The sequence below is a fragment of the Manis javanica genome, chromosome 6, assembly GCF_040802235.1.
Source record: "Manis javanica isolate MJ-LG chromosome 6, MJ_LKY, whole genome shotgun sequence".
Lineage (NCBI taxonomy): Eukaryota > Metazoa > Chordata > Mammalia > Pholidota > Manidae > Manis > Manis javanica.
In genome coordinates this window covers 42106491-42134458 of record NC_133161.1, presented here as the reverse complement: position 1 = coordinate 42134458, position 27968 = coordinate 42106491, and the positions used below count along the sequence as shown (strand labels likewise).

At 42.1% G+C, this 27968-nt stretch overlaps 1 protein-coding gene across 3 annotated transcripts in view; it reads left to right on the top strand.

Annotated features, from left to right (window-relative positions):
- The window catches only part of BMPER (BMP binding endothelial regulator), a 230076-nt gene that overhangs the window by 164227 nt on the left and 37881 nt on the right, over positions 1 to 27968 (top strand). For 2 of the 3 annotated variants that reach the window (XM_073238615.1, XM_073238614.1), the window contains exon 13: positions 238 to 574. In XM_073238615.1, coding sequence (XP_073094716.1) covers positions 238 to 574 — 337 coding nt within the window. Of the gene's footprint in view, positions 1 to 237; positions 575 to 6523; positions 8141 to 27968 lie in introns of those variants that run through there. The other variant, XM_073238616.1, reaches the window with a different exon arrangement.

Genomic DNA, 27968 nt, shown 5'->3' with positions numbered 1-27968 from the left:
CGAGTAACATTGTCAGTGAGTCAAATCTAAAAGTCAAACCAGGGTACATAAAATGTCATTATAAAGGCAAACTTTATATAATTTAAAAATTCTAAGTCCCAAAAAGTAGGTGATTCATGTGATATCACAAAACATTCAACGTGGCGAGGTTAAAGGTAAGTGAGAATGTGGACAGGCCCTTAGTATTCTCCAAGAAAGGAGAGTGGTTGATCCCCTTTTCTTCTCCTTTGCCTCTAGGTTTGGAAATATCCTGGGATGGAGACAGTTTTGTGGAAGTCATGGCTGCCCCCCATCTCAAGGGCAGACTCTGTGGTCTTTGTGGCAACTACAATGGACATAAGCGTGATGACTTAATTGGTGGAGATGGAAACTTCAAGTTTGATGTGGATGACTTTGCCGAGTCCTGGAGGGTGGAGTCCAATGAGTTCTGCAATAGACCCCAGAGAAAACCAGTGCCTGAACTCTGTCAAGGAACAGTGAAGGTAAAGCTCCGAGCCCATCGGGAATGCCAGAAACTCAAATCCTGGGAGTTCCAGGCCTGCCATTCAACTGTCGACTATGCCACTTTCTACCGGTAAGTGCAGTGGTCTGGGGGATGGGTTTGGGTTACTAACAAAGGATACATTTGACCTTGGACCAGAGTGTATGAAATCTCTTGGTGCACATAAAAGGACAGGGTAAACACTCTGTCTGTCTCATCTTGAGACCGATCCCATTTTGACTTGTCTGGCATTGTGTCTTAAGATAGGAAATTGCAGGGAGTGTTTCAGAGAGTCTCCTTAGGTGATTCAGTTTTGTGTCTGCAGGTGTGCTAGGAAGTTGGTGTCATCCTAGGTTTTTTCCAGATGTTAGCTTGACTCTAAGATCAAGGAGTGCTTCCCAAATTCTGGTCTAAACCATAGTAGTATAAGGCAGAGGTGGGAACCCCAAATCTCTGGCTGTCTTTGGGTGTATGTGGGCTTGGTCACCCTAGGTCTGAGGAAGAGCTCTGGTGGGCCTCATTATCTAGCCCAGACAAACCTGCATGTGGAGGACAAGGCAGCGAGGTGAGGATTCACTGAATCTTGGCCAACTATGAGACTTTGTGTCCAGAGTCAGAGGAGGTTAGAAACAGAGCTTGAGGATGGAGGAAGTTCTCTCATTAAGGCTATGGGTTTTCATAACCTTCTCTAACCCCCTTCCATACAAAAAAACTGGTTAAAAAGAAGACTGGATTTGTAGTATGGTTGCATTTGTGAGTTGATGAGTCTGGCCTGGTTGTGCTTCCATTTATTATACGGTTCCACAGGTTAGAGCTGTGACTGTCTAAAACTTTAACCGCCATGGGTGTGGGAGGAAACATGAGACGAACACAGCCCAAAGGCCTTGTTTAAGCGATTTGCCTGTGCCTCTTAAAATGAGAAAACTCCTGTGGTCTAAAGCCACAGAGAAGTTATTTTTACTCTCTAACTGCCACCAGTTTATTTCCTCTAGTTCTCACTAAGTGTGATCTTTTTTTTTTCATTTGATCTTTGGACATAAAAGATAAAGTTCTGTAAAGACAGCTCAAAGTGGAGTGGAAAAAGGACTGTCCCTGTCATCACATATCCCTGAACATGGCTGCATCTGCCAAACTATTTGGCTCCAACTCACACATTTAGCTATTTCAAGCCATTTTCCTGTTAAGATTTGAGTTCTCTGGGTTTCCTTCTTTCTCCTCCTTGTGCCACCCCCAGATTGACCCTGCCCTCATCCACTGAAATGGAAAGATATTAATGTAAGACTTTAGAGTGAGCTATGCAGCTGGACAGACAAACCAGGCTTCACTTGGAATCTAAGTACCTGTCACTCAAAGGTCTGTGGGAAGCGAGAGCACAGCAATTAAGAACTCTGTGGTTTCCCAAGGCTAAAAATCCAGCCCAGCTCTACAACCTTGAGCAATTATATCTAAATTCTCTAAATCTTAGTCTGCTTATCTGTGACATGGGAATAATTAAAGAACCTACCTTGAAGAGGTGTAATTCAGATTCAGTGAGAGTATGGACATAAATGCATGTGCTTAACCTAATGTTCACACACAGTGAGAGCTGTCTTTATAGAACTGCAATTGTTGGATGCTACAGTTTCTTCTACTATTAATTAAATGATTAACAAGTCTAAGGACTCTTCTGGAAGTTCCATTACTCCAGTCATAGATTTGGATTGGACTCTTCTCTATCAAAAATAGAACAGAAAGGCTGTATTTCTGGGGCCCCAGCAGTCTACACCTTTGTTTTTTATTCCATTTCAAAGGAATGCATCAAAAACAAAAACTGGAGAGCAGGCCTACAGAGGTTAGTCCCTTTTTGCCAATTTCTATTTCCTTTCCGTTTGGTCATATATTTCGTATCATGATTTCTGGACTGCAAACAGGAAGATGATGATTGCCTTGGCAGAGGTTGTGAGAAATGACCTTGACATGAACAGAGAGAACTGGACTTGTTAGGTGGCCAGGCAGACACTTGCTTTCCAAGGTGCTCCAGCAGCTCTAGCAGCGCCAGCAGCTGAGTGGAGGACACTTGTGTGGGTAAAGGGGCTTGATGTGCCAAGTTTGGGGAGCAGGGGAGCATGTTCTCGGAATGTTTGTGCACTGATATTTGGAGGGTGGGATATGGTGGGAGGTGAGCTCGTGTTCTGCTGCGCACCATGGAGTGGCAGAGCACCCTTCTGTGTCAGGCATTCCTTCCCAAAAGAGGCAGAGGGCTCAGAGGGTAGAGCTGGACCATCCTGCCTGTCACCACTCTGCTGATAATCTCACTGCCCCTCTGAGAGTGCGTCTTCCTGCATTTTCAAGTGAGGATGGTCCATGTTGGGAGAATCTTGGGTTTCTTCCTTTCTTCCAAGCATACATGTGGCAGGAAAGAGAAAACAAAGAAGGTCAACACAGAAAGGTAATGCTGTACTCAGGGACCTCCAGTGAGGACCACACCGTAGGGAGGCTTTAGGAAACAGCAGAGAATGTGTCAGGTGATACCAAGTTGGACCTAGTCTCAGCTCTACCACTTTCTACCTGTGAGGTTCTGGTAGCTAGCTGAGTCTCAGACAGTATGACAGTAGCCGGGTTGTCCCTCTCGGGACCGAGAACAATGGGCAGTGCCCCAGCAGCACACAGTAGCCGGGCAGAACCCGCACAGTGTGCTTTGGCCTGTGTCCCTTACTTCCTATGGACAGTTTTGCCCCAGCTCGGCCACTTACTGATTGTCAGTATCTTCTGCTGTCAACTTGGAGAACTGATTAGATAGATTCTCGCTGATGAATCCATGGAACAATTTTAAAATGATCAGTTTCTTTTTCATGATGCTGAATGAGATAGTGTAAGTGAAGATTGCATTGCAATCCTTTTTAAAAAACATTTGTTTTTGTCTTATAAGAATAATACATGTTCTTTGCAGGACACTTAAATAATACTAAAAAGAATAAAGATAGCAATCACATGACATTCCACATAGGTAAAATTTTGCCTGTATTATTTGATGCAATTGGTGGAATTTCTAAAGTAAACCTGAAAGCATAGTGCTGACAACAGCTGTGACCTTTCTTAGTGCTCATTGCAGGACTAAAGAGATTGATTTGCCCTGATATCATGGAAAGTCATAGATGTAAATTGTAAATGAATTTGATTGCTTTCATTTTCCCCACACCCTTCCCCCAAAAATCTGTATTTTCCTCTAAGGACAAAGAATAAAGTTGCATAACATATAAATGGAAACTTCCAACCATCACCGTGTTGGTAGCATAGAGGAGGGAGGAAATGAAGAAGATACTTCTCTGAGGAAATGTTGCCCTTTTTGGGTTTCTTCAATCTAATGACAAATCTACAGGGCAAACTCTATTATAAATAAGAGATAGCTATTCTTATAATGTCAAGATAATCATTCTGATTTCCCTCAGAGTTGACTTTTGAGATGGCTAGCATTTAAAAGTCTTACTTCATTCTGGTCTTTTACCCAGTTTAACATTTTTAATGGTAAGCTGTCCATTGTCTAAAAACTTGAAAACACTTTAAAAATAATTAAGAAATGTCTACCTGTAGCCAATACTCTTTTTTCTCATTTGGGACACTTTAAAAATTTTGCTAAGTTTTTCTTCACAACCCAGTTCTGCCCATCAGGGCCTCATGTGGTATAAAAATGTAATATTTAAAGTCGGTGATCAGCGTAATTTGAATTAATTAAATACATTTGGGTACAAAATCATTTCATGATGAAATCATATAAAAATTTTAACAGGCTGTATTGATAAACATGTCTTAAGTCATAGAATTGCTAATTGATTTGTAGTTAAAATAGATAATAATTCCCCTTTAATTGTTTTTTGCATTATCCTTCACTGGTGTGTTACAGAGAAATTGCTGGTAGCTCTCAGAGAGGTAGTGCTGTGGAAAAAATTAATGTGAAATCATTTGAATTACTTTTGGATTCAAATCTGGACTCCCTTGAGGAGAAAGTGTTGAGTGTGTTCATGTCTTTTTTCTCATTTCTCATTTCCACCTCCCTCTCCTAGTCTCATGTTGCCCTTCTCCACTTGTTTATTGGATGCCTCCGAGAAATCAAAGAGGAATAGGTAGACCCCCACAGAAAGTCTCCCTTGACAGCCTCAGTGGCCAGTACCACATACACTCCCCACTTCTGACTTAGGCCACACTGCCGAGACCAGCTGTGGGCAGCCTTGGGCCCAGAGAGAGATTCTGAGGTGGGCTGGACTGTGTGGGCCAAACAGGGGAAAGACAAGGCCTCACATACCTTGGGTTGGTATATGAAACACCAGCAGTGGGCTTTTCCCTAACTCAGATCCAAATCTTGGATGAAATAGTTGCAAGTACATATAAGCTGCCATCAAAGCAGGACTCTTAAATCAGGGCAGGTCCACATTTCAGAAAAGTCAGAAAAATGAATGTGAACCGCAGTGAAGCCCAGACATTTACAGACCACAGTCATCTCAGGACTGTTTTCTTCTCTGCACTCTCCTTAATGGGTTATAATTCACCAGAGCAAAAACTCTGTTCACTTGCTCAGTTTGGGAAAGTGTCTGGGGATTCCCAGTCTAGGAAATGTTCTTTTCTTTCCATGCAGTGGTTTGTACAGCTGTAAGGAATTGAAGCAGTGCCAGAGGATTCACAGATGTGTCCTTCCCGCTGAGGTGCTGGGAGGTAGGAGGTGGGAGGTAGCAGAGGAGAACATTGGAACTCTGACAGCGCAATGGTGTTGGATATACTGGTGTCCTGGGACTGACGGTGGCTTCCTTCCAGGGGAAGATCACAGACTTTGTGGATGACCCACTTTGTGTTTTCCTATAAAGGAAACTAGTTCGTTTATTTTAAAGCAAGAGGATAGATCCAGACAAGGAATTCAGACCTTATGTGTGTGTGTGTCTGTGTAAGAGAAAATCATATAAAGCTAACTGCTATTCTGTAATTAAAATCAAGTCAATCTACCCTTGCTTCAAAGAAGAACGTGCTTGAAGCATTTCTGTTTACATCTTTTAATGACTTGTATCAAATTGCCATTAGAACTAGGGTCCTAAATTAAATGAGATGTTCATTTTAAAGTGTAACATTATAGGCTTTCCTTTTTATTTTTCCTTTTGCAAACAGCTTTTAGGATGAGTAGTCACTCTGTATCTGTAATTAAGGTATGCTGACACCAGGTGGCAGTAGACACTTCCATTGTATCACCTATTAGATTTCCAGCAAGTCCAACCTTAATATTCAAAATGTTTTCCCTACTCATTAGGTTCTTTTCTTTTTTCTTTTAAACTTCTACCCTAGGCTATTTCTTTCACTGTGTCTAAGTATAAATGTATATTCCTGCCTCTGGGTCCATGTCATTCCCTTGCCTGACTTGCCCTCATTTTCTACGTAGATTTAAACTGAAGATATAGCTCAAGTTTCATCCCAGGCCTCTGTAAATGTTCTTTGTTTAGTTTCTTAGACATGCTGGTTGTTTTTATCATTATTTAGCATAATTTGTATTATGTTGCACTGCTATTGCCTCCCTCCAGCATTGGATTTTAGGTTCATTGGGGGAATGGGGAATGTCTTTTCTACCTTCTTTTATGTTACCCAGCATCACCCTGGAAAGTCTGCTCTCAGGAAATGTTGCTTAGCATCCTTTGTAGCTCATCTTCATTCTCTCTGATCTACTTGTGACTTCTGCTGCCCCCAATTCCAAATCCGTCTTATGTCTTTATCCACCCACTCAATTGCACACTTAGAGTCAAAATGTGCACACATCTCTGTCCTTTCACAGAAGATTAATTGGAACAAATGGAGCGAGCCTCTGGCTCACCTACAATGCTTCTAGAACTGTCAGCAGTTCTTACTGCATAAGCCTACTAGCATGACCGCCAACAGCAGGCCTCTGAATCTGTGTCTGCCTGCTCACAGTTTGCTTGTAAGTCACTTGGATGTCCCAGCTCCTCTTCTACTCCCCAGCTAGTATTAAGCTTTGCTATCTTTTTATGCTGTATTTTGATCCATAGATGTTTCTGCATTGACCTCTTTCAGGTGGTCTTAGGACCTCAACTTAGCCTCCATCATGGCACAACAACTGATCTCCAGTGGGGTGGTCTTGCCAAGACCACTGGCCCTCTGCCCTGGTACCACTCAGCATTCTTACCAAGGAGTCCCTTCTGCCCTGTGACTGACTTGTAGCCTTCCGCCAGCTTAGAACCAGACCACAGGTTGGAGCCTTGCTGTGGTTTCCCCCCCACCTTTCATTCATTCTTCACCTCAGCCCCAAGCAGAGTCTTCACTGTTTGCCCACCATTGTAACCCAAGAGAAGAGCCTTCAATTGCCTTCCAGCTGCCTGGATTTCAGATCAGCAGGACGCTTCTTGATTAGTCTGATTTTCCTGGGGGCCAAAGCAGAAAAAAAAGATACAAAGACACTTGGAAAGGTATGAAAATGCTTGGGAAATCATTTTATCCAAATCTAAAGTCTTCACATGTTTAAATTTCATATCAAAAAGAGACAAATACTATGCTTTAAAGAAGAAACAAAGAAAACTATACCTATCTTAAGAGGTATGTCAGCCTTTGAGGAGAGTTGAGGTTGACTATACAGTTAGGTAGCAACAAAGTTAGAGGAAACACAGTCTACACAAGTTCACCTCACTTCTGATGCCACCGGTTTGGAGGTGTTCCCCAAACCACCCTCAGGGTCAGTGATTTTCTAGGACTCAGAGAACTCACTGAATGCTGTTGTACTCATGGCCATGGTTTATTATAGGGAAAGAACACAGATTAAACTCAGAAGAGACACTTAGAGCAGAATCCAGAGATGTCCAAACATAAGTCCCACTGTTCTCCCCTGTGGTGTCCCGGACCAGCACTGACTCCTCTCAGGCACATTGACACTATTCATGGAGTTATGTCCAGTCAAGGAAGTTTGCCTGAACCTTTGGTGTCCAGAATTTCTACTGGGACTGAATCACCTGCTGACTGTGTAGCTGACCTTTAGTCTCTAGTCCCTCCTGGAGGTCATGATAATGCCTTTAAGTTTCCATTTCTTCTGGAGGCTGGAACTATTATCATGTGGCCCAAAACCTGTGTCCTAAATCACACTGTTAGAGTGTCTGGTGGTCAAAGCTCACAGGCAAAAGAAAAAAGACACTCCTGTCAGGCAGGACATTCCAGCGGCCTAGAGGTCACTGCCCAGGAGCCAAAAGTGAGGGCCAGACTCTCTGGGCAAGGTTGATTTTTTTCATTACACAGCTTGCCTGGCTCAATTTGATTTTAATTTTAGCTTTGAGTTTATTTTCAGCATGAACTTCCTAGAATCCTGCAGGGTTCTCCTCAGAAAATTAAATTCTGGGATTCAATTGAATATGGCCTTTCGAACACAGATTTGAATGAGTGTCATTTTAGCAGGTAAAACACTAATTATTTTGTAGCATCTCTCTTGGTTGCTTAGGGAAACTGTTTGGTTACTTCTTAGTAACAGGAGGCAGTCTGGGGTAGCTTCTTTATATTTATATTACTTACTGGTGTAAGGCACTTTACATCCATGAGAGTGAGGCTGACAAAAGTGATGTTCTCCTCTTTCAATGATGAGATGATTGAGGCAATGAGGGGTTAGGGGCCTCATTCCAGGCTGGCCATGGAGCCTGAGCAGCTGGCCTGATAGGACACCTGGTCTTGGATCTGTGTCAGAGAACTTGGCAAGAGCTGCCATGGCTCTCAGATCTATCCTGTCCACTCGGGCTTTTGGAGGAGGGTTTCATGCGCTTTTGGAGGAGGGTTTCATTAATTATTTAATTCATTCCCTTTACAATTTCAGTTCCAGTACCAGGCACTGTTGTAGGTGTGGCAGTTCGGGACTGACCAAGAGAGACAAAACCTCTTCCCTCAAAGAACTCATAGTCTAGTGTGAACAGACAACTGTAGCTAAGAAACAAGGTGATTGCCAATTGTGACAAGAGTGGAAAAGGAAATAGGTGGGCTGGAGGCAGCCGACATTGAAGTAGGTAGACAAGAAAAGCCTTTGTGAGGAGTTCATTTTTGAATGGACCCTCTGGTGGGGAGGATGGGTGAGGAGGCCCATCGAGGGCAGGGGGAAGGACAGGGTGGGCCTATTTGAGGACCAGAAAGGAGGCTGCCACAGTGAACTCCGTTTGAAAGTGATGGGTATGAGCTTGGAAACAGAGCCTTCTCTAGCCGAGGTTCACACGAGACCACAGCCCCAGTCAGCATCTAGATGACAGCCTGTGAGGCCCCGAGGAGAGTCCATGCCTGGATTCCTAATGCAGAAAAACTGATAATAAATGTGTATCATTTTAAGCCACTACATTTGTGTTTTAAGCAACTAAAATTGTTACCCAGCAGTAGACAACTACTGTATACAGGAAACAATTTTTGCTTATCTTGGGATTTGCTGTCCTTTAAATATTGACAGAAAGGGAAATGTGAGCATTTTCTTTTTTTCTAAAACCATTTTTAATTTGCCCATTCTGTATAGCTTGATGTAATTCCACCACGCCTAGGCTACTTGTCCCTATTACATGGTCCCATGGTACTCTGTACTTCCCTTATCACTGTAGGCATTAAAAATGTACTGTAAATGTCTTTTTCTAAAAGATCTTATTATCACTAAGCTTCCTTAAAGCTCATATGTTTGTTGCTTATTGTATACCCGGTGCCAAAGAAGGCGCATGAAATATAAATGTTTCCTGGTACCCAAAAATATATATATATCAAATGATTAAATAGGATAAATAAATAAATAAATAAATGAATAAATAAATAAATAAATAAATAGATGAGCTAAAGAAAAAATTTTTTTAAAGTGATGGGTAGAGTGGTACAACTGAGTGTGGCTAGTTGTCAGACTTTGAAACTTGTGTTTACTTCTGAGCTCTTCTACTTCCAAGCTGTGTGCCATCAGGCAGGTCAGCTCTCCTGCTGGAGGCCTGAAAGCCCCGTGCGTGCAAGGGAGAGATGGGAGGGCCTCTCACACTGCCACGCGGTTTTGTGGTGGGCACCACAAGGGCCACTCCATGCAGGTATTTACCCCACACCTGGCACCTGGCAAAGCTCAGTCTGCAGCAGATTTATTATTATACTACTTTTTGCTCTGACATAGAAATCTGTTTTATATGTAGTTTGCCTTCAGTATGACCTAGTGCATCTGGTGCCAGTGCATGAAGAAGTGTTTCTCTCCTATTTCCCATAGTCATTTCTAGACCCATCTGGAAGAACTTCCTATTTTGCACAAAAATTGATACTTTTTCTTAAAACAAGGCAAACAAAAACAAACCCTGCTTGGGAATTCATTACGATTTCTACAATGTGTTCTTCAAAACTGTGTCAGTTGATAAAACTGAACCAGAGGGGGAGGTGGAGAAGGCATTATTAATTATCTAAGATGAGTATTTAGATCTGAGCTTAAAAGAAAAGTCGGATTCATCCCCTCTGAGGGTGCATGTTGAGAAGAGGAGTTTGTGTGACTTGTTTTTCTTAGGAAAACACAGAGTGTAGGACAATAAATATATTCTGAATTTTAACTTTTTTTAATGCTAGTATTCTTTGATTCCTTAAATAGTGTCTGAGAATACCTTAATCATTACCTGATGATTCAAGGTCATTACTGGGGTGTTGGTTGCAGTCAGGAGTATCATTCCTAGGAAAGGAGGAGGGGGGCTTCTCAGCTCTAATTGAGATTTTGATCTTTCTAGTAGCTTATGTCTTTTTGCTATGGCTTCTCTTCACCCTATTTCCTTCTCCCCATTTGTTGGTTTAGATGCCGAAAATGAGTTAGTTAATGCTGTGTGCAAACTAAGGATTAAAAGTTTCTGAAAGAAGTCGCAAAGTTCTCTCCTATGAGAAAAGTAGTTTAGGACATGGAATTTGTTATTTTTTTGCCTCTTGTCAGTGGTTACCAGACAGCTCACAGCCGGTTTGTGACCCATTTCTATCAAATATATGGAATTTCAGGGCATGGATTTTACTTTTTGAACTAGTTTAAATCCTGGCTTCAGTTTTATCTTTCCTGTTTTCCCCATTCACCAAGTTTCACTTGATTTCATTCTGCATTGTAGTTTTGATTTGAATTGTAGGCTGATTTGAATCCTTCCTGGAACAAGTTGAGGAATAAGTGACAGGGCCATACTCAAGGGATCTCACACCTCTGAACTTCTATTTTTTTCATTGTGAAATAGCGATCATATCATAGCCCAGGTTGCTCATGAGGCTGGGTGAGGTTTCCCTTGTAAAGCCCAGATGGGATGACCGAGGAGTCCATTTCCTCTGGCCAATCACCAGCAAGGTCTGCTGGCTCTCACAAAGACAGCTCTGAGCCGTGTGGTTTCAGGTTATCTTCTGGACAATCAAGATATGCATTCAGGTGCCAGAACTGAGAATGGAGAGAGCTTGGGGATTGGTGTCATCAGGGACAGCCCTGTTGGCCTGGCTTTGATCAGGCCACATACAGATGGTTTGCACTTTGGTGTGTTACGAGTACAGCATTGTGACTCGGTGACCACAGGGACAGGGACAGGTGAAGTGTCTTGTGAAATCAGCTCATGTTCTGACAGCATCATGGACTTCTCAAAGGTGGCATCCTGGCCCTGTGCTGTTCTGGGACTGATGGGGCTTTGGGCTGGGGTCCAGAAATGTGCTGGGGTTAATGTCCATCCAGGACTCTTTGATTATATCCCAATCAAGCTGCCAAAAATTCAATAGATGGAGAGTGTGCATATATGAAACAGGAGGGAGGCCTTTGCATTGCTGGATCCTCCTACACATGTTCTCTCTTTACATGGAAATCTAATATTCAATCTCATTTTTCTTTTGATCTGGCAAGTAAATGGGCTGGTAAGCTTTCACACACAGGCTTTCAGATGGGGCAATGGTTCATCCAGAGACCATATATTCAAAAGCATATATATTTACAAAAAAACAAATAAAAAGAAGGAAAGAAAAGACTGGAGACAGCTTTGTTAAAAAAGAATATGTTGAATTGTTTATTTTATATCCGCAGGCTTCTTTTCTAGACTAATGATCAATTATTCATGTCTTGAATGAAGCCAATTGATAATAAATTAAAATACATATATATTACCTACTATAAAAAAATAGATTTTTTCATAGTCACAATTGATTGATAGGTTAAATAATTCAGCAGGCGCTGTTCCGGTGCTGGAGCTGTGGCGGTGAGTGAGGTAAATGAGTCCTCTGGCTCACAGAGCCTGTGGTGCAGGCCAGTGAGTGAGAAGGACAGGTAAACAGTAGTGACATAGGGAGGGATGCATTCTTGATAGAGGATGTACAGAATGCTGTAGGAACTCATCCCTGCCATGGGGTGGCTTTCCGGAGGAGGTGACTTCCTAAACTGAACCCCAAAGCATAATTAAGGATTAGCTACACAAAAAGAGGAGCAGGAGTTGGGAAAGAGAACAAAGGGAAAGATTCCAGCCATAGAAAACTGCACGTTCAAAGCTGTAGAGGCCAGTTGGAGCCTGGCCCAAGCTACTAACAGGAAAATGTTCCTGGGGGCAGTGTCATAAACTATGAGGGGTTGTGGACAGTGAGTCAGGAGGCAGAGGCCTCGGCCAGGTCATCATAGTTTATGCCCCAGCACCCACTGTCATGAAGGGGGTTCACTGTACTGTCTTTCAGCCATAAACTGGGAGTAGGTTAGACTGAACAAGTGGTTCAGTAAAGCTGAAGACTTTTCACTTATTCAACATCCATGAATTTCTCAGTTTTAATACACTTACTGTACAGTCTATGCATTAGGGTGTGGTTCCCAAACTTTAGCAGGAATCAGAATCGTTTAGAGAGCTGATTCAGGAGGTCCAGGGTGGGGCCTGGGAATGTGCATTCATAGTAAGTTCCCAGGTGATGCTGGGGGTCGGGTCCGCCCCCAGACAGACTCTGCATGAAGTGAAGGAATTACAAGAAGTGCTTCCAGGTGCCTGTGGGTTCCCAAGGGACTCACTTCTCTGTGAGTTGGTCTACTCAAAAACCTTTTTTCTGTTGACAGCGCTTAGGTTCTTTTGTCACCGTACAGCCAACCTCCAGATGTTAGAGATGAAAATGCAGAGTGGGTCCATGGGAAGGAGGTTAAGAACTAAGCATATACCACCTAGACCCAAGTGGGGATTGGAGCTCTGCATTTTTTTGTGTGTTGTTTAAAGTTTGGGCACCAAAATAAACCTTTTTGTGTCTTTTTTTTTGGTAAGTGGAAGTGTACAGGTCTTTCTGCCTCCTCATTTGAAAGACCAGGCCCAGAGGAAGTCCTGGACTTGCTTGGCTGGATCATTTATGAGCCAGAATCAGAATCCAGAGTCAATGTTCTTCTGGTGGCTGAGATGCTGCTCACAGAGCCCAGTGCAGGTAACCACCTGCCACATTCAGATGAGTGACCCAGACTCCAGAAAATGGGGGAGAAGAGCACCCTGGATACAGTGCAGCTTTGCTGCTGGGCCAACGCCAGCCTGGTGTTCCCTGTGGAGAAGAGCTGCCCCAATCCTCTCCTCCCCCACGCACGGAGGATGGGCAGGACCCCAGTCAGGGGCCAGCTCCAGGAGCCCAGAACGGCAGACAGGATGTATCTGTAAAAAATCTGCTTCCTTTCTACTCATTACAGGCTTCTAAAGAGCCTGGTGAATGGGCACAGAGAGTCGAGAAATAAACGCCTTGCAAGGAAATGGGGAAATCTGGTGACAATACTGGAATTAATAATTCTTTTAACATGAAAGAGTTGCTCTCTATGATCTTTACTGTCTTACCTAATGTTTGGCATTTAAAAAGAGAGGAGGTGAGCTGGTTTCTTCATTGTATCCCAAACAAATGGCCCATGTGTGAGCTTGAAGGTAGGGTGCATTTGAGCTGCTCCAAGAATATGGGCCAGAAGACCTTTCAGAACCCCTGAAAGCTTTTCCATATGAAAAGGAAACCAGGAAATTGGAGTCTTCATTTTGTCTTTGTGATCAGAGCCAGGGAGGAAAGATATTAAGCAGATACTGACCCGTTGCTTTGTGGCCACCGTTAGGATTTATCGACCTGAATGGTAAATAAAGACTTCAGGAGAGCTGAAGTTGGTATTTACACGAGAGGGAAAAGGATTCAAATCCAGAAGATGACAGGAAACAGAGGGCTGTACTACTATGGATAATGAGTCCATGGGCTGTGGCGGTAAGAGGTGTCAGCAGCTATGCTAAGCATTGACTGACAGGCATTATGTGCCTGAAACTCTGGGAAGCCTGATAGTATATTGCAGAGTTACTCATGGACAATGCTGTACTAAGAGGAGAATAAGAGCATATGTGTTTGAGTGCACACTCTGTGGCAAGCAGCAACTAAGGGAAACCCCCTGCCTGTAGTGTTCCATTTGTGTGAATGAGGAACCCCAGCTTACAGGAATTAATAATATCACCTAAGACCACCAGGCAAGAAAGAGGCAGAGCCAGGATTTGAAACCAAATCTATTTGACCCACAGCTTGTATCTTTGAGCATTACTATTATAATTTGGTAATAGCTCTTCCTTGTAACCCATCCCTCACCCCAAATTTTCTCTGTTTTCTAAACGAAGCTAAAAATACTATGCTTTTGCAAATGTTTCATATAGTACAATTTATTTTTATTTTGAAGCATATTGTTTTAAAAAAGATTTTCTTTTCTTTTAAGCAAAATTATCTGTTTAGGCTTTGAAAGTATTATGCTATAGTTTGTGTTGGCTGAATTTTAAATGAACTGATTTCATTCTACTGGTCTTTCAAAGAAAAATATATGAACTTCAAAATGATGACTATCTTCTTCTATGCATAATTTTTTCTGGTCCACAGTACTAATTATAGAGATTGACCCCACTGTGGAAGGCTGAGTTCATCATGGAACTGGGACCCTTTATTCTAGTGCTATTTACCTGCAAAGTATTTTCTCCTTTTCCATCTTCTTCTTCATCTTATTGCTTTTAAAGACTATTTAAAAACAGTTTCTAAAGACAGAAAGCATTTTTATTCCACATCCTGCTTAAGATGTTTTGACTGATGCAATACTAGCAACTCAGTGATTCTCAACTTTTGGGGGGGGAGCACATTCCCTTTAGAGATTCCAACAAAAGCCAAGAGAAGTTTTCCCAGAAAAATGCACACATGCTTGTGCATACAGCAGGAGATTATCCGCATAGGGATCAGTGGGCCCAGGGTTAAGAAATCCCACCTCCTTTCTCCCTCCCTCTTTCCCCATAACTCTTCAGTCGGTGTTTTTGAGCCTTGTTAAAGTGTCAAGCACTGTGCTGATGTGTCAGGATTACTGTGAAGTGTGAAATAGATGTAGCACCTGTCTTCATGGGGTGTATAGTCTGGTGAATGAGGAAGACAGGAAACCAATATCCTCATAAATAAGCATGCTATGATATGTGTGTGTGTGAACAAAACCATGGTGCATAAGATCATTTCACAGGAGGGTCAGACTCAGTAGGTGTGTTTGTAGGGAAAGGGGGAGGCAGATGGATCAGAGAAGGGTGCCCCTAGAGGAAATGATCATTTGAGCTGAGATCGAAAGGATGGATAGCAGTGAAGCAAGTTAAAGGGCAGGAGGAAAGGAGACTAGACACAGTGATGTGCCAACTTTATGAGCCTCTGAAATACTGATACAGCCAACCCCTTGAACTCCCCATGTGCCTGTCCCAAGGAGTTCCATGTCCTTCCTGTTTCATACTCTCAATGTGATAAAGCCCATTATACAGAATCTCACCTGACCCATTCATTCATATTATGGGTCAAATCATATTTCTCCTGAAGATAAATCCCTCTTATGAAGCTTTAAAGTTGGTTTTTGCTTTACCCTCAAGGTATTTCTGGATCTGTTATATCTGGGACAGTGGTTTGTTTAATTTGTCATAATATGGTTGGAGCCAGGGCCATACACCTTTTCAGAATATATCTGAGGTGAAGACACACTTGCAGTGCATGTGTGTGCACATACACAGGCAAGCACACCCTGCCACTTCCATGCTGCCCAGAACATATTCTGTAACATGCATGTGCCACTATACTGATGTGAAGGTCAGTTTTTTGTTAAAGTTCCTTTCTTGACAGCAACATGGGGAGCTTGTGAGAAATGCAAAATCTCAGCCCCTACCCCAGCCCTCCTGAATCAGAACATGCAGTTTTGATAAGGTTCCTACATGATTTGTGTGCACGTTAAAGTTTAAGCAGGGCTGGTTTTTCTCCTCCATTTCTGCTCTGGCCTACTGTGTGTGAGGCTGTAGAACTGTTTTGTCCAAATGCCTCCATTTAAGGCTTGACAGTACAGTGAAGCTTTTAATTATCTATATGTTAATGGAACTGTTGCTCTTTTTTTTCTATGCAAAGAAAGACAGTGCAGGTCACTGTCTTGTAGGACTTCAGTGTGTAGTATGTATGTACTCACAGGGTGTGGAAGGCACATGGTCACATGTCTGCACAAGACATTTTCCCCTGTTCATGGGTTGGTGACCTGCAGTCACTGGCATTGCTTCTCATTATGTACATTGGATGGAAAGTCTGTTCAACTTTTTTGAAGTAACTGATGATGCAGAAATGGGCAGGGAAATTGTCCACTAACCAGTGGACTCAGATTAATAGGTTGTAAGGTCATTTGTGTTTGCTTCATCCTTGGTCCTTAAAAAAGGGTCTTCACAGACATTAAGCCACCAAATGACAGTAAAAAGCAGCCCCAGGCATCAGCCGCCTCAGGCGTGTGGCCTGTCCAGCCATGTCTTTCACTCTCTCCAGACCCATTCCTCTCTGCTCTCTGATTCCCGGGCTCTGTCCTTCAGTTCTTGAAAATGATGACTGATCCTTATCTTGCTGGACCATCTAACCATCCCTTTTGTTCCATATTCTGTTCTTTCCTTGGATTTTAGCATCACTCACAGCCCAGGGTAAGAGGCATTTCCCACCCGAAGACCCCCCTTGGATGCTGGAGAATCACACCTCGGGAGGGTACCAGAGCCCATGTATTTCCTGTTCAGCTTGACTAAGTTTGGCTGTACCATGTACTTCTGCTCACCTAGTATTAATTAAAATTTTCTTCCCCCTTGCATATAAAGAAATGAAACTAGTTTAAACAGTAACATGTTTAATTTATAAAAATGAGTATTGATTAACTCAAGGAACCAAAAAGCCAGGGCAACGTTCACTTTACCCATGGCTTGATCCAAGGTTTAAATGAGGTCACCAGGGTTTATGCTTTTTCCAGGTCCTGCCACAGTCCCTCTTGAGTGGAACATAACCCCCTCCCTCCAAATTTTTCTTGGTTAGAGCTTCAGAGTAATTATGCAGGCAGGCGTGAATCTTGGCTCCTGAAAACCCCAGCACGGCTCAGGCACTCTTGACTTTGACTGGGTCTTGTGCCCATAACTAGATCAGTTGGCAGAGTTGGGAAAATAATGAGTCGATTCATTAACATGGGTGGCTCTGAAACTTTAGCAGGCATTAGGCTCACCTGGAGGACCTGTCCAGCACAGATGGCTGGGCCTGCACTCAGAGTTTCTGATTCAGCAGGTTTAAGGTGAATTTCTAGCAAGTTCCCAGATGATGCAGATGCTGCTGGTCTGAGGATCCTACCTTGAGAATAGCTGGTTCAGACCAATCAAGGCCTCATCACATAGAGAGTAGGGCAGAGGTGTTCTCTGCAGCATAATTCTAGGTACACCTTTACCCAAAGAGGGGAGAATAGGTGTTCCCCTCCCACCCTCTCTAGAGTACTCCCGGTGCTCCTGTTTAATTACAGCCCCTGCCAGTATATAGTGAGGAACAGCTATGGCATGTGCTTTCCTAGGCTCAGGGAGAGCAGCTGCCATCAAGACAAAGTTTCTCCTCCGTCACCTGGAGGGGGCGGTGAGGATGACGGGAACAAGCAAGGAAGGACATGTAATGTAAGAGGAGATTCCATGAGCAGCACAGAAACAGAGCAGGGAAGGAGACGGAGACTGATGGTGGGCCTGGAGGGTTATTTCATGTGACACGGTCAGGGAAGGAAGGCCTCTCAGATAAGGCACTGTTTGAGCTGAGACCTCAAGGGAGTGAGGGAGTGAGCCCTGCTCACATTTAGGAGAAATGCTTTCCAGGCAGAATGCAGAGAACCTGGAGAGCTGAGGAATAACAAAAGGTCACTGCAGTTGGGGCAGAAGGAGCCGGGTGGGGGAGAGGGAGACTAGGTGCAGAAGTAGAGGGCTTTCCAGGCTGTGGGAACGGCCTGGGGCTTTCCGGTGAGGAAGAGGAGAAACCTCCCTGAGACATGAGCAGCACATCTGGGACAAGGAATTTGAAATATGATAGAATAAACATGGATGTAGGGAGAATGAACTATGCCCTTACATTCAGTTAATGTCCAACTACTGAAAATCCTGCAGTGGTTTCTATGAGTACCTGGCATTTTTGCTCCCTATCCTGAATGTTTTATGTAACCATATGTTTTGAAACTTGTTCTTCTATGGAGGAAGGGGTACACTACCCCTTCCTCCCTCCCTAGGGTACTTGCGGTGCCTCTTGATCCCCAGTTTGTGTTCCTTTCTAGTTAAGGCTAATATAAGATTGTTTCCTTTTGGATTTAAGTTCTGAGCAATCCCCCTGGCATCATATGAACTTGAAGCTCAGCAATTTCTCCCATTCCTTTTTGAGCAGAGGAGAGAAGGGATTGCTATTGAATTTTGCTTAGGAAAAAGTTTTAGAAGCACACTAATTTTTTAAAATAACTTTCCTCCAAAGAAAAGGCAGGAATGAAAAAGCAGGTCTGATTAAAACAGGTGCAGCATAAGAGTAACGTGTTTACAGGGCTGCAGGGCTGCAGGAAAGGGGGGTACTCTTGGGGCCTTTGCAAGAGAGTGAATCATGAGGCTGACCCTAGTGGTATATATGAACATGGAGCACCCGCCAGGCTTCTGGAGAGCAGGCTTGTCCAGGAGTCTCTAAACTCACCTGGAAGCTCTGTGCTGGGGCCACCGGTGTAATTTGGCACATCCCTGCTGTGCTCGGAAGCACTTAGTGACTCTATCATTTATCCAACTAAGTTCACACTTCTGAGTTGGCTGTCAGGGCTCCATGCTGTCCGGTGATACTTCAGGTTTTGAGATTTGCTCATTTTTATCTGTATTCTACCCCAGCCAGTCTGGCAACTTGAGTACACCTGGTACTTTCCCATGAATGTGCCTTGGTTTACACTTGATGTCATTTGCTAGGACTGTTCTTCCCTGCCTATCTCTGTTCCAGCCTGGTATAAGGACCATTTCTTTCTAAAAGCCTCGTCTCTAGCAGAATTGGATGCCCCCTCTCCTTCCACCCCGCATTTTGTTCCTCGTGCTTTCATTGTTCCATTTCATGCACTAACTCCATTTGGCCTTGGATGTACTGCTGTTATTCCTCTATATGACAGCTTCCCTCAAGGGATATAAGCTCTGGAGGGAAGAGGCCATTTGTCATTCATGTTTATGTGTCCCCTCCTCCCCACATCCACCATACTCCAGCATGTGCCAGAGGGAATGCTTAAGAAAGACACAGCAGGTTGTGCCAAACTGAATTCTAGCTCTGGCTGAGTGACAGTGATTGTGGGCTGTTTTAATCCTGGGACTTGTCAAGAAATTCCTTTTTTTGTGTGTGTGAAGGGTATTTTTATATAACTTCTTCTTTTCTTTGGGGATACCTGGATTATGCTTTCCTGAGCCCAGGACTACTTTCTCTCTTTCTCTCAAAATTTCTGGAACCACCTCTGAGAAAGAGAAAAGTGATTCAACCCAACCAAACAGTCTGCCTCTAGGGTCAAAATAAGAGTGTGTGGTGGTGGTCGGGGAGGCCCAAGACTGAGCTCATACACAGTGTGTTCACGGACAGGCTTTAGGTGCCCGGTCTCCCATGGCAACTTGTCTTCCCTCTGCTGATTGCTTGGTGGGGAGAAAGGACATGAAATGTTACCACTGTGGATCTCCCAGCCTGACAGATTGGTGTGGGGCGTGCTCAGACACACATTTCAGCTTAGCAAGGGGAGTGGAGAGAGCTGACTTGTGCACATCTTCTGGGCTATGGAATTCCCAAAGATGTTCCTTACTATATACATGTAGCTTGTTTTCTTTCTTTTGCTCAAAAATCTGTCTTGTTGATTTATCTTAATTAGGAAATGCCTCCTGCATAGAAATGATTGGCTAGGAATGAGGTACAGAGTCTTCTGGGAGATGGAGGGGGTGAGCAATGCAGTTTGCGCTTGTGTCTTGTGTCTTGGCTCTTAATGAGTGTGTTGGGTAGGACTGTGTTGTTCCTCACTGCTTGTCCTTTGTGAATCTCATCTCACAGATGAATTACCATTTGAGGCATGTTGTGCACAACTGAGCTGTCAGGGCCATCACGTTGTGTGAATTCAGAACACATTCCTGAACATCTGCAGAGGCTGACAACAGATTGTGAGCGTGCCACTGGAATTCTACATGCCTTCTTGTCCTGATTTGGACTTTTTAAAGAGAGGTCTAAGAAGACAGGTTCAATTTGGGTTTTGTTCTTCTTCCCTTGAGATGACGTTGGAAGAAAACTAAAAGCACCTGAGGACTTGTCAAAGTCAATCATATTTATGCTTAGAAACCAAGTTCATTCTGGAGGGCCAATCAGCAGTGTTTGGACTCAGTAGTGATGAAAACAGTTTGATCTTGACTCATGAGTCAAGTTATTTTTCCAGTGGGAGCTGAAATAATTGTTGATATGTGGATTCCTCAGTGAGGATGACATTAGTTCCTTTTTAGCTTGTAGACTATAAGAAAATTTAATGTACAAAGTACGTATTTACTTCACAGCCTATATAAGAAAGGTGCATCCTTTCCCAAGTGCCCATTTGCCTTTGAAGTGAGTAGATTAACTGTTTTCCATGTGAACCAGGATCACAATTAAGCTAACACTACCTCTGAACTGAAAGAGTACAGAGACAATTCCCACCACTGCCATTGAAGGGACTCAAGGACTGGAGCAGATTGCAGACCCATTTTCTCAACGTGACCCATTGTATGAGAGGCAAATAATCACTGGACTGATATTCAGGCCTTCAGTGTCCCAGGTCCCAAAGCCTCTCTTCCAGATGGAATTGTTGATTCTTACCAATACACCACCCATGATTCCCTGATCAAGATGCCCCTAGGCTGCAGGTGGAGCTCATGCCAAGTCAGGGGCTCACTCCAAGCCTGGTGGGAGCAAACCGAATGTGATCTCTGTGTAGCTCTCCTGGGAGCATACCCACATGCCTGAGGGAAAATAGCTCCTCTGCAAAGGGGCCCCTATTTTCCTATGTGCTCTTGTTGGCTCATATTTTTATTAGGAAAGAACTTTAGCCTTTTCTGCTTGAAACTGTATGAGGAGGATTAGATTGAGATTCTGTCTTGCCTTTCACACCCTCTTCAAGCAGTTATCAGCCCTGTTGATTTGTCCTAAGAAAAGAGGTACATTTCACTTCTCCCACTTGTTGGCTCTGTGATTGGGTAACTTCCCTTAGCTTTCCTTGTCTGTGAAATGGGAAGGGTTAGAGATACGTTCTGGGTGTTTATTGGAACCCAATGAATCATTGAATGTGAAGCATCTAGACACAGTGCTCAGGTGTACATAGGGCTTAGCCAGCATTGCTCTCCTCTCCCTGCCTCTCTCGTTCACCGGCACAGTCTGAAGCCCTCATTCCCACATACCTGCACTATGGCCATAGACCCCTTTAACCTGCTCCTTTTGCTAGAATCATATTCTCCTCTACACCTCTCTGCCTGGTGAGCTCCACACTCTCCTATCCGCTGCTGCTTGAACTCTTTGGTCTTCTCTTCAAAAACCTTAAGTGGCCCTCTTACCTGAAGACCAAGGTTGAAACTCTTTAGCTTGGCATCCAAGGTTTGCTCCCATCTCTACTCTGCACACCTTTTCAAGTAAACACTTCATTTCCCAAACCCAGTCCAGCCAGACTGACAGTCTCTGAGGGTGCCATGCTCTACTGTGCCTCTGGCCTTTTTTGCCTGGAATCTTTTCCATTTCTCCAAATGCTACCCATCTTTCCATATCCAGCTCAAATTTCATGACTTTTGTAAGCCTTTCCTGTCCACCAGAGGCACATGCTTCTTTTTTTTGAATTCCAACATGAATTGACCACTCCATTGATTTGGCTGATAACCAAACTAGCTTCTTGCTGTGGTTACTAATTGGGATTTAGATCCTCTATTGCTGTTTAGCCTTTCTTCAGCTTATTTTCCATTTCTTCAGCTACAGAGTATAAGTGCACAATGGTGTAGACTATATCATATTTATATTTCACATCTAGCATGATGCTCCTTGCTTTGGAGGGTCCTAGTAGTTGATCTGATGCAGGGGACATCCATCATGATTAGAATAAATCTTTCCTTCATACAATCCTTTGTTTTTAGCATATATAAGCAATAGATGTGGCGACTGAATGCATAGCATCTTAATTTCGATTGGGACATGCCAATTTGACTCATCTTATTAACTGTGCATTGTTCTTAAACTAATTTGTCACTGTATCCTCTGGACATTAGCATGCTAATTCTCTCAGACTTTATAATTTCTGCCAAATCTCTGAGCATGGCTTTGGCTGACATCCTCCAGGGACTGAACTGGAACAGAGGCAACTGACTAGGTAAGCCATTTGGAGTGTTATATAATTTGACTTATATTCAGGTTTTTTCGGAAGTCAAATAGAAACATGACACCAACTCAGGCCCAGGTGTTTTTCTCCTCTCCTGTGTTCTGTTCTTTAAAAAATAAATCTAGCTCTCTATGTTTTAGGATTGTTTTTCCAATGGGCTTCTATTTCATTTCATGTCACATCAACCCCCTTTTCTGGTAGAAGCTGGTGACACATTGGGTTCAATGCTCAGTATGTGAGGCTGTATATTTCTGGTTCTTTAGTGTGTTGAGTTTTGGTGTAATGGTGTAAAGTGAGGGCTTATTGTCTAACGATTTGGACCCAAATCCTGGCTTTGCCATTACTGTGTCCCTTTAGGAAAATGACTTAAACTTTCTAGGCCTCAAACTCTTCATCTATGAAATGCATGTGATACTAATATTTACCTCATATGATTTTTGTATCTGTTATAGGAGACAATCGATGTAATATACCTAGTACAAAGTCTGCAGCATAGTAAATGCTCAACAAATGTTTGTAATTTTAAGAAATGCTATATATCAATTGCCAATGTAACTAAAGGGAATAATACAAAACAAAGCAAGTAGAAACCCTGTTTGCACTATGATCCTGGATCTACAAGAGTTTGTAGAGGTTTAAAAATATCAGTGGAAGGCCTTTATTGATTCTTTAAGTCTAATTATTAACAGTGGTTTTGACAGATAAATGGAGAACGTTCATCTTTTCATATACCAATTCCTGGTGTGTTGGACTTACCTAGGGGTTGTACATTTTTGGCATTTCCATTGTTATGAATTGAGCCTGGCTTATTAGAAATGGCCTTGCATCATGACCCTGAGTAAGCCAAGAAGCATGTAGAACTGGAAAAGACATTGTTGGGAATGGATCTCTGAATTTGAAGCCAGCTTATTGCTGGAGCCACTGACCTGCCTGCTGACTCTCACAGTAGAGCTCAGTTTCCATGTTGATTTTCTTTCACTGTCTTCTCTTGGTCACAGACCTTCAGAGTGCTAGACAGCATCATGGTATGCTGAGTAGCATATAGAGAATGTGTTTGCTACTTAGTCGCCTATTTCAGGGTGGATACTCCATGATCTAAAGTTTCCCTTCAGTGTTTAGCAGGATCTTGAGTATGTGAGGGGAGAAAAGGAGAGGAATTTTCTGACTACATTGTTTCTATTTTTTTTTAAGTTTTTATACAGGAAACTTGACATTTAGAGCTGTTTCCACCTAATGTCAAATTACTGGGTTGGAACAGGAAAGTGACCCTGGCAATCCCCAATTTTTGCATTTTCTGAAACATTAGGTACTCCGTTGAGTAGTATATAGTTTTGATATTTTCTAATATGGGTTACCAGATGGCCTCAGTCTTAGATCCAACCTTAAATATTTCTTCCAAGAGAGTGGGCATTCATGGGAGAGGTTGGAGTATGACTTTTCAAATGGATTGTTAAATCACTCAGGGTTCTTCAGAGAATCTGAGCCAAGAGGATATATAAGGAGATCTTTTGTAAGGAATTAGCTCACGTGATATTCAAGATTGACAAGTCCCAAGATCTGCAGGGTGAGTTGGCAAACTGGAAACCCAGAAAAACCAGTGGTATAGTTCTAGTCTAAAGCCCAGCAGGCTTACAAGATCCAGGAAGGGCCATTGTTTCAATCCGAAGGCAGAAAAAGGGCTGATGTCCAGATTGGAAGGAAGCAAGGAAGAACTCTCTCTTACTTGAGGCAGGGTCAGCCCTTTTGTTCTATGCAGGCCTTCAACTGATTAGATGGGCCCACCCACATTGCGGAGGGCAATTTGCTTTACTCAGTCTATCAATTGAAACATTAATCTCGTCCAAAAACACCCTCACAGAAACACCCAGAATAATATTTGACCAAATATCTGCATACCTCGTGGCCCAGACAAGTTAATACATAAAATAAACATCACAAGTGGAGTATTGACTTCTACTTTGATTCAGTTCTCCAGGTCATCCAACAGCTGGCTGTTAATTTATCACCCTTTTTCAGATTTCTTGACTGGCATAATATATAAAATAGTAAAGAGACAGCTCAGATTTATCACCCTTTTTCAGATTTCTTGACTGGCATAATATATAAAATAGTAAAGAGACAGCTCAGTCAGCAATTACTGAATTCCCACCATATGGAAAGACTGATTAGGCTCTGGGGGAGGAAAAGATGGGCTAGTTATGATTTCTGCTCAAGATTAAAACTTGCTCCATACCAGATGCCTGCTTCCAATCTTGTTTGAGGAATGAATTTTCTTTAACCTACTTGCTCCTGAGTGTGTCCACACTAAAAGGAGGTTTCTTTCAAAATTTGACTTTCTCAAGTTTCACCAGTACCAATGGGTTGGTTCCTCTCCACTTGCTCCAGCTTCTTTTTCATCTTTGCAAAATGAAGGAACTGATTTTTATCCTTCTGGTTTTTAATGTTATGTAGACTCTTCCCAACAGTCACTATACAGTGAGAGGGAAAATGCCTTCCAAGGAAAGTCCTAGAAGCACTTCATATGAAATCATGCTTCTGATGAGAGTTTTGAAGGAGTGACCTGGTTTTAAAGCACGTATCATGGTTTCCACCGGCTTTCATGAGTAGTGGTCTTTGTGGGCTGTTGCGCGCATTGGCTCTGCTCTGTAGTTTGCATTTTTATTATCTTTGATCTTCTCATAGGCAAAGGACACTTAGCTTTATAAGCACCAGAGTCTTACTACCTCAGATTGCCAATCCCAGGCCTATTTGTTTCCACAGCTTCTCTGCAGCCTGACTTTACCCCGCCGTGCATCCCCTACCCCCTCAGTGTCTGTGTTTATTGGTGGTGAGGGTGTGGGGCAGCAGGGAGAGAAAGAAGTGGATATACAGGTTAGCATTTGCTTCCTGTTCGGTGTGGTTAGTGTAGCATCGAGGGTTAGTGCCAGATTGCAAAGCCCCTGGAGGGTTGAGAAAAGGATGTAGTGATGAGAACAACAGCTGGCCTGCTGGGCTGGGAATTGCAGAGGTAGTGTGTTTGTCACTTTCCTCATAGTGTTGCATGTGCTTTCCAACTTCATATACTGTGTGTTCCTATGATATTTGGAAGAATCTGTATAAATGCATCTAGGGTAGAAAGGTTTAGTTATGTCCTAAGGAGGCCCTGGATGAACTGCATCTGGGGAGGGATTTTCCTGGGGAGCTAAAGGTGCTAGCCTCATATTCTAATGTTGTTTTTCCTAATTCAGGTCAGATTGATTTTTAATTTAAAAACTTATAATTTGAAGTGAGAAATGCACCCATATTGAATAATCAGATAAAACTGTGAAGAAATGGGAGCAGAAAATTCATTTTAATCTTAGGCTAGTGAGATGATCGCAAAACTCTGGATTAAGGTACAAGAGAGATTTACATGGACTCTCAAACCTCTATAAAAAGATAAAGGTCGCTTTTGCCCTTGACATGTTTCCAAAGGAAAAAGTCCTTCTGGTTCAGTGATTTTATTTTAAGGCTAATGGCTGACCCTGCTTTGAGAGCAAGGCAGGGAGAGTAAGTGCTGGGATTTCCGTAAGAAAGATTGATGCTTCAATTAGTTTTCAGTGGCATGGCCCTGTTAACAACTCGTTGGAAAATTATTGAGGATAGACAGTTTTTTACTATTTTTTCTTAAGCTTTTATGGAATCTCCTGCTGTTTCATAGAATTTCAAATGGGAAATCAGAGACTCAGTAGCATAATATTTCCATTCTAGATTATTAGCAGAGGTTTGGTCCTGGTGAGCTGTACCTAAGGTTTTACCTACCCATGGCCCTATGTCAATAATTTTTGTTCAGGTTTAATATGTTCCCCAGTTACCTTTCATGAATATGGTTTGTCTGCACAAGCAATCAGATGGGTTTTGCTGTCAGTCTAATTGGATTGTAAAGCTTTTGTTGATTGGCTGAAGCCTGAATGTTACAGTCATTTGGAGGCAGTTGGGTGGTCTGTCGAAAATAAACCTCATTTGGGGATAACAGGGTGGAGTAAATCTGGTTTCAAGACTTGGGTTTATACCTCAACTGACATTGGATGATGACAAATAATTGCTTGGTAATCTGTGTGAAGCTCACAGGCTAAGACCCTTTTCAATCCTCTAAAGAGAAAACAATTTAAGCAAAATTATGGTCTGTGGGAATTGCTGTCAATTCTGAAATGAACCTAAGGGAAAAAAATCTTGCATTCTCTGAACGGTTGCTAAAGAAAGAATAGGATGATTTTAAGAAAATACAATTTATGGGAACTTTTGTGTCAATTTTACATTTAACTCTTGGGGAAGTTTTTAAGATTTATTAAATTCTTCCTTTTTAGCAACTTAAAATTCAAACAGTATGCTTCTAAAATGTATAACACACATATCATGATTGCTGCAGGAGAATTAGGAAACTTAAACAATGAAGAAAGGAAACATAACTCCACCAAGATACTTGTTTTTTTTTATTTTGAGGCATACACATATATACCTATAGATCTATACTTATTTTACAACAGTCAGATCATAATATATGTACCATTGCAACCTGTCTTCTTCACCTAGCAATATATTATTCACATTCTTACTTATCAGTAAATATTCTTCTATACTGTTATTTTAAATGCCTGCATAGTGTTTTATTTACTTTAATTTTCATTTATTAAATACCTATATAGAGCTTATCATATGGCAGATAAAATTCTTGCTGTTTTAAGAATATTAACTCATTTCATATAAATATTTACATAGTTGATTTTCCCATTCTGCCAATGTTGGGCATTAAGATTTTTATCCTGATTTTAAATATTATTGCAATAATCATATCTTACCATTAAATGGTTGTGCTTATCCTCATTTTCTTAGGATGAATTTTCAGAAATGGAATTTCTAGGTCAAATGGCACACAAATTTTAAGGTTTTTGCTGTATATGTATATATATTTCTAAACTGTCATGAGAAGAGCCAATCCAATTTTATATTTTAGCAATATATGAGGAAACCACATACTAACACAAAGTATTTTCATTAAAACAAAAAATAAAAATCTGAAAAACTCAAAAGCAAAGAAAGAAATTTTCAAAAATAAGGAAAACTAGATTTTTTAGTTTGAATGGTATTCATCTTTTGATGATGCTTATTGATTTTTGGAAGTTCTTTTGATACTGAAGATATTAAGCTTTTGTACTGTGCTACAGTTTTTCCCCTGAGTCAGTTTGTTTTGGTACTCTGATTATAGTAGTTTATATCACATGCAAGTGTTCCTTTTTTGGTAGGCAAATACTCTTATTTTTTTCCTTGTGGTTCATGGATTTTCCCTTTGCATTTATGCTTATATGGGTTTCACTTGCATAAAAATATACATACATTTTCTTCAAATGCTTTTATGGCTTCACTTATTTTATTTTAAACCTTAATGCATCTGGAATTTATTTGGGTCAGCATACATTTTTTTTTTTGAAACCATATAGAATGCTTTCAGTGCACAGGAGCAATGTTGTCCGTGAGGTCTTGGGACAAGTTATATAATGAAATATCAAACCTTGGGTTTAATAATAGTAACATTAAAAGAAAATGAACAGTAACTGCTTACCATGTGTCAGGTAATATGTTAAGGGCTTTGAATGTACTAGTTCATGAACTTCCAATAAAAAGCTCAGTGTAAGATGTCCTGTAGCTATCAAGGTGGTGTCATGATAAGCAGTCAGCTTCCCAAATGGCCCAGGACACTGCTTGGTGAGGGGCACGATGACCCGACCATTATCCCATTTGTCTGTGGGTTCCCTCCTCTTGCCAGGCCTCCCTGCTGTTGGGATTTGGTCTAGGCAATGTCACTGTCTCTCCTTTTCCTGCTAGATTTTT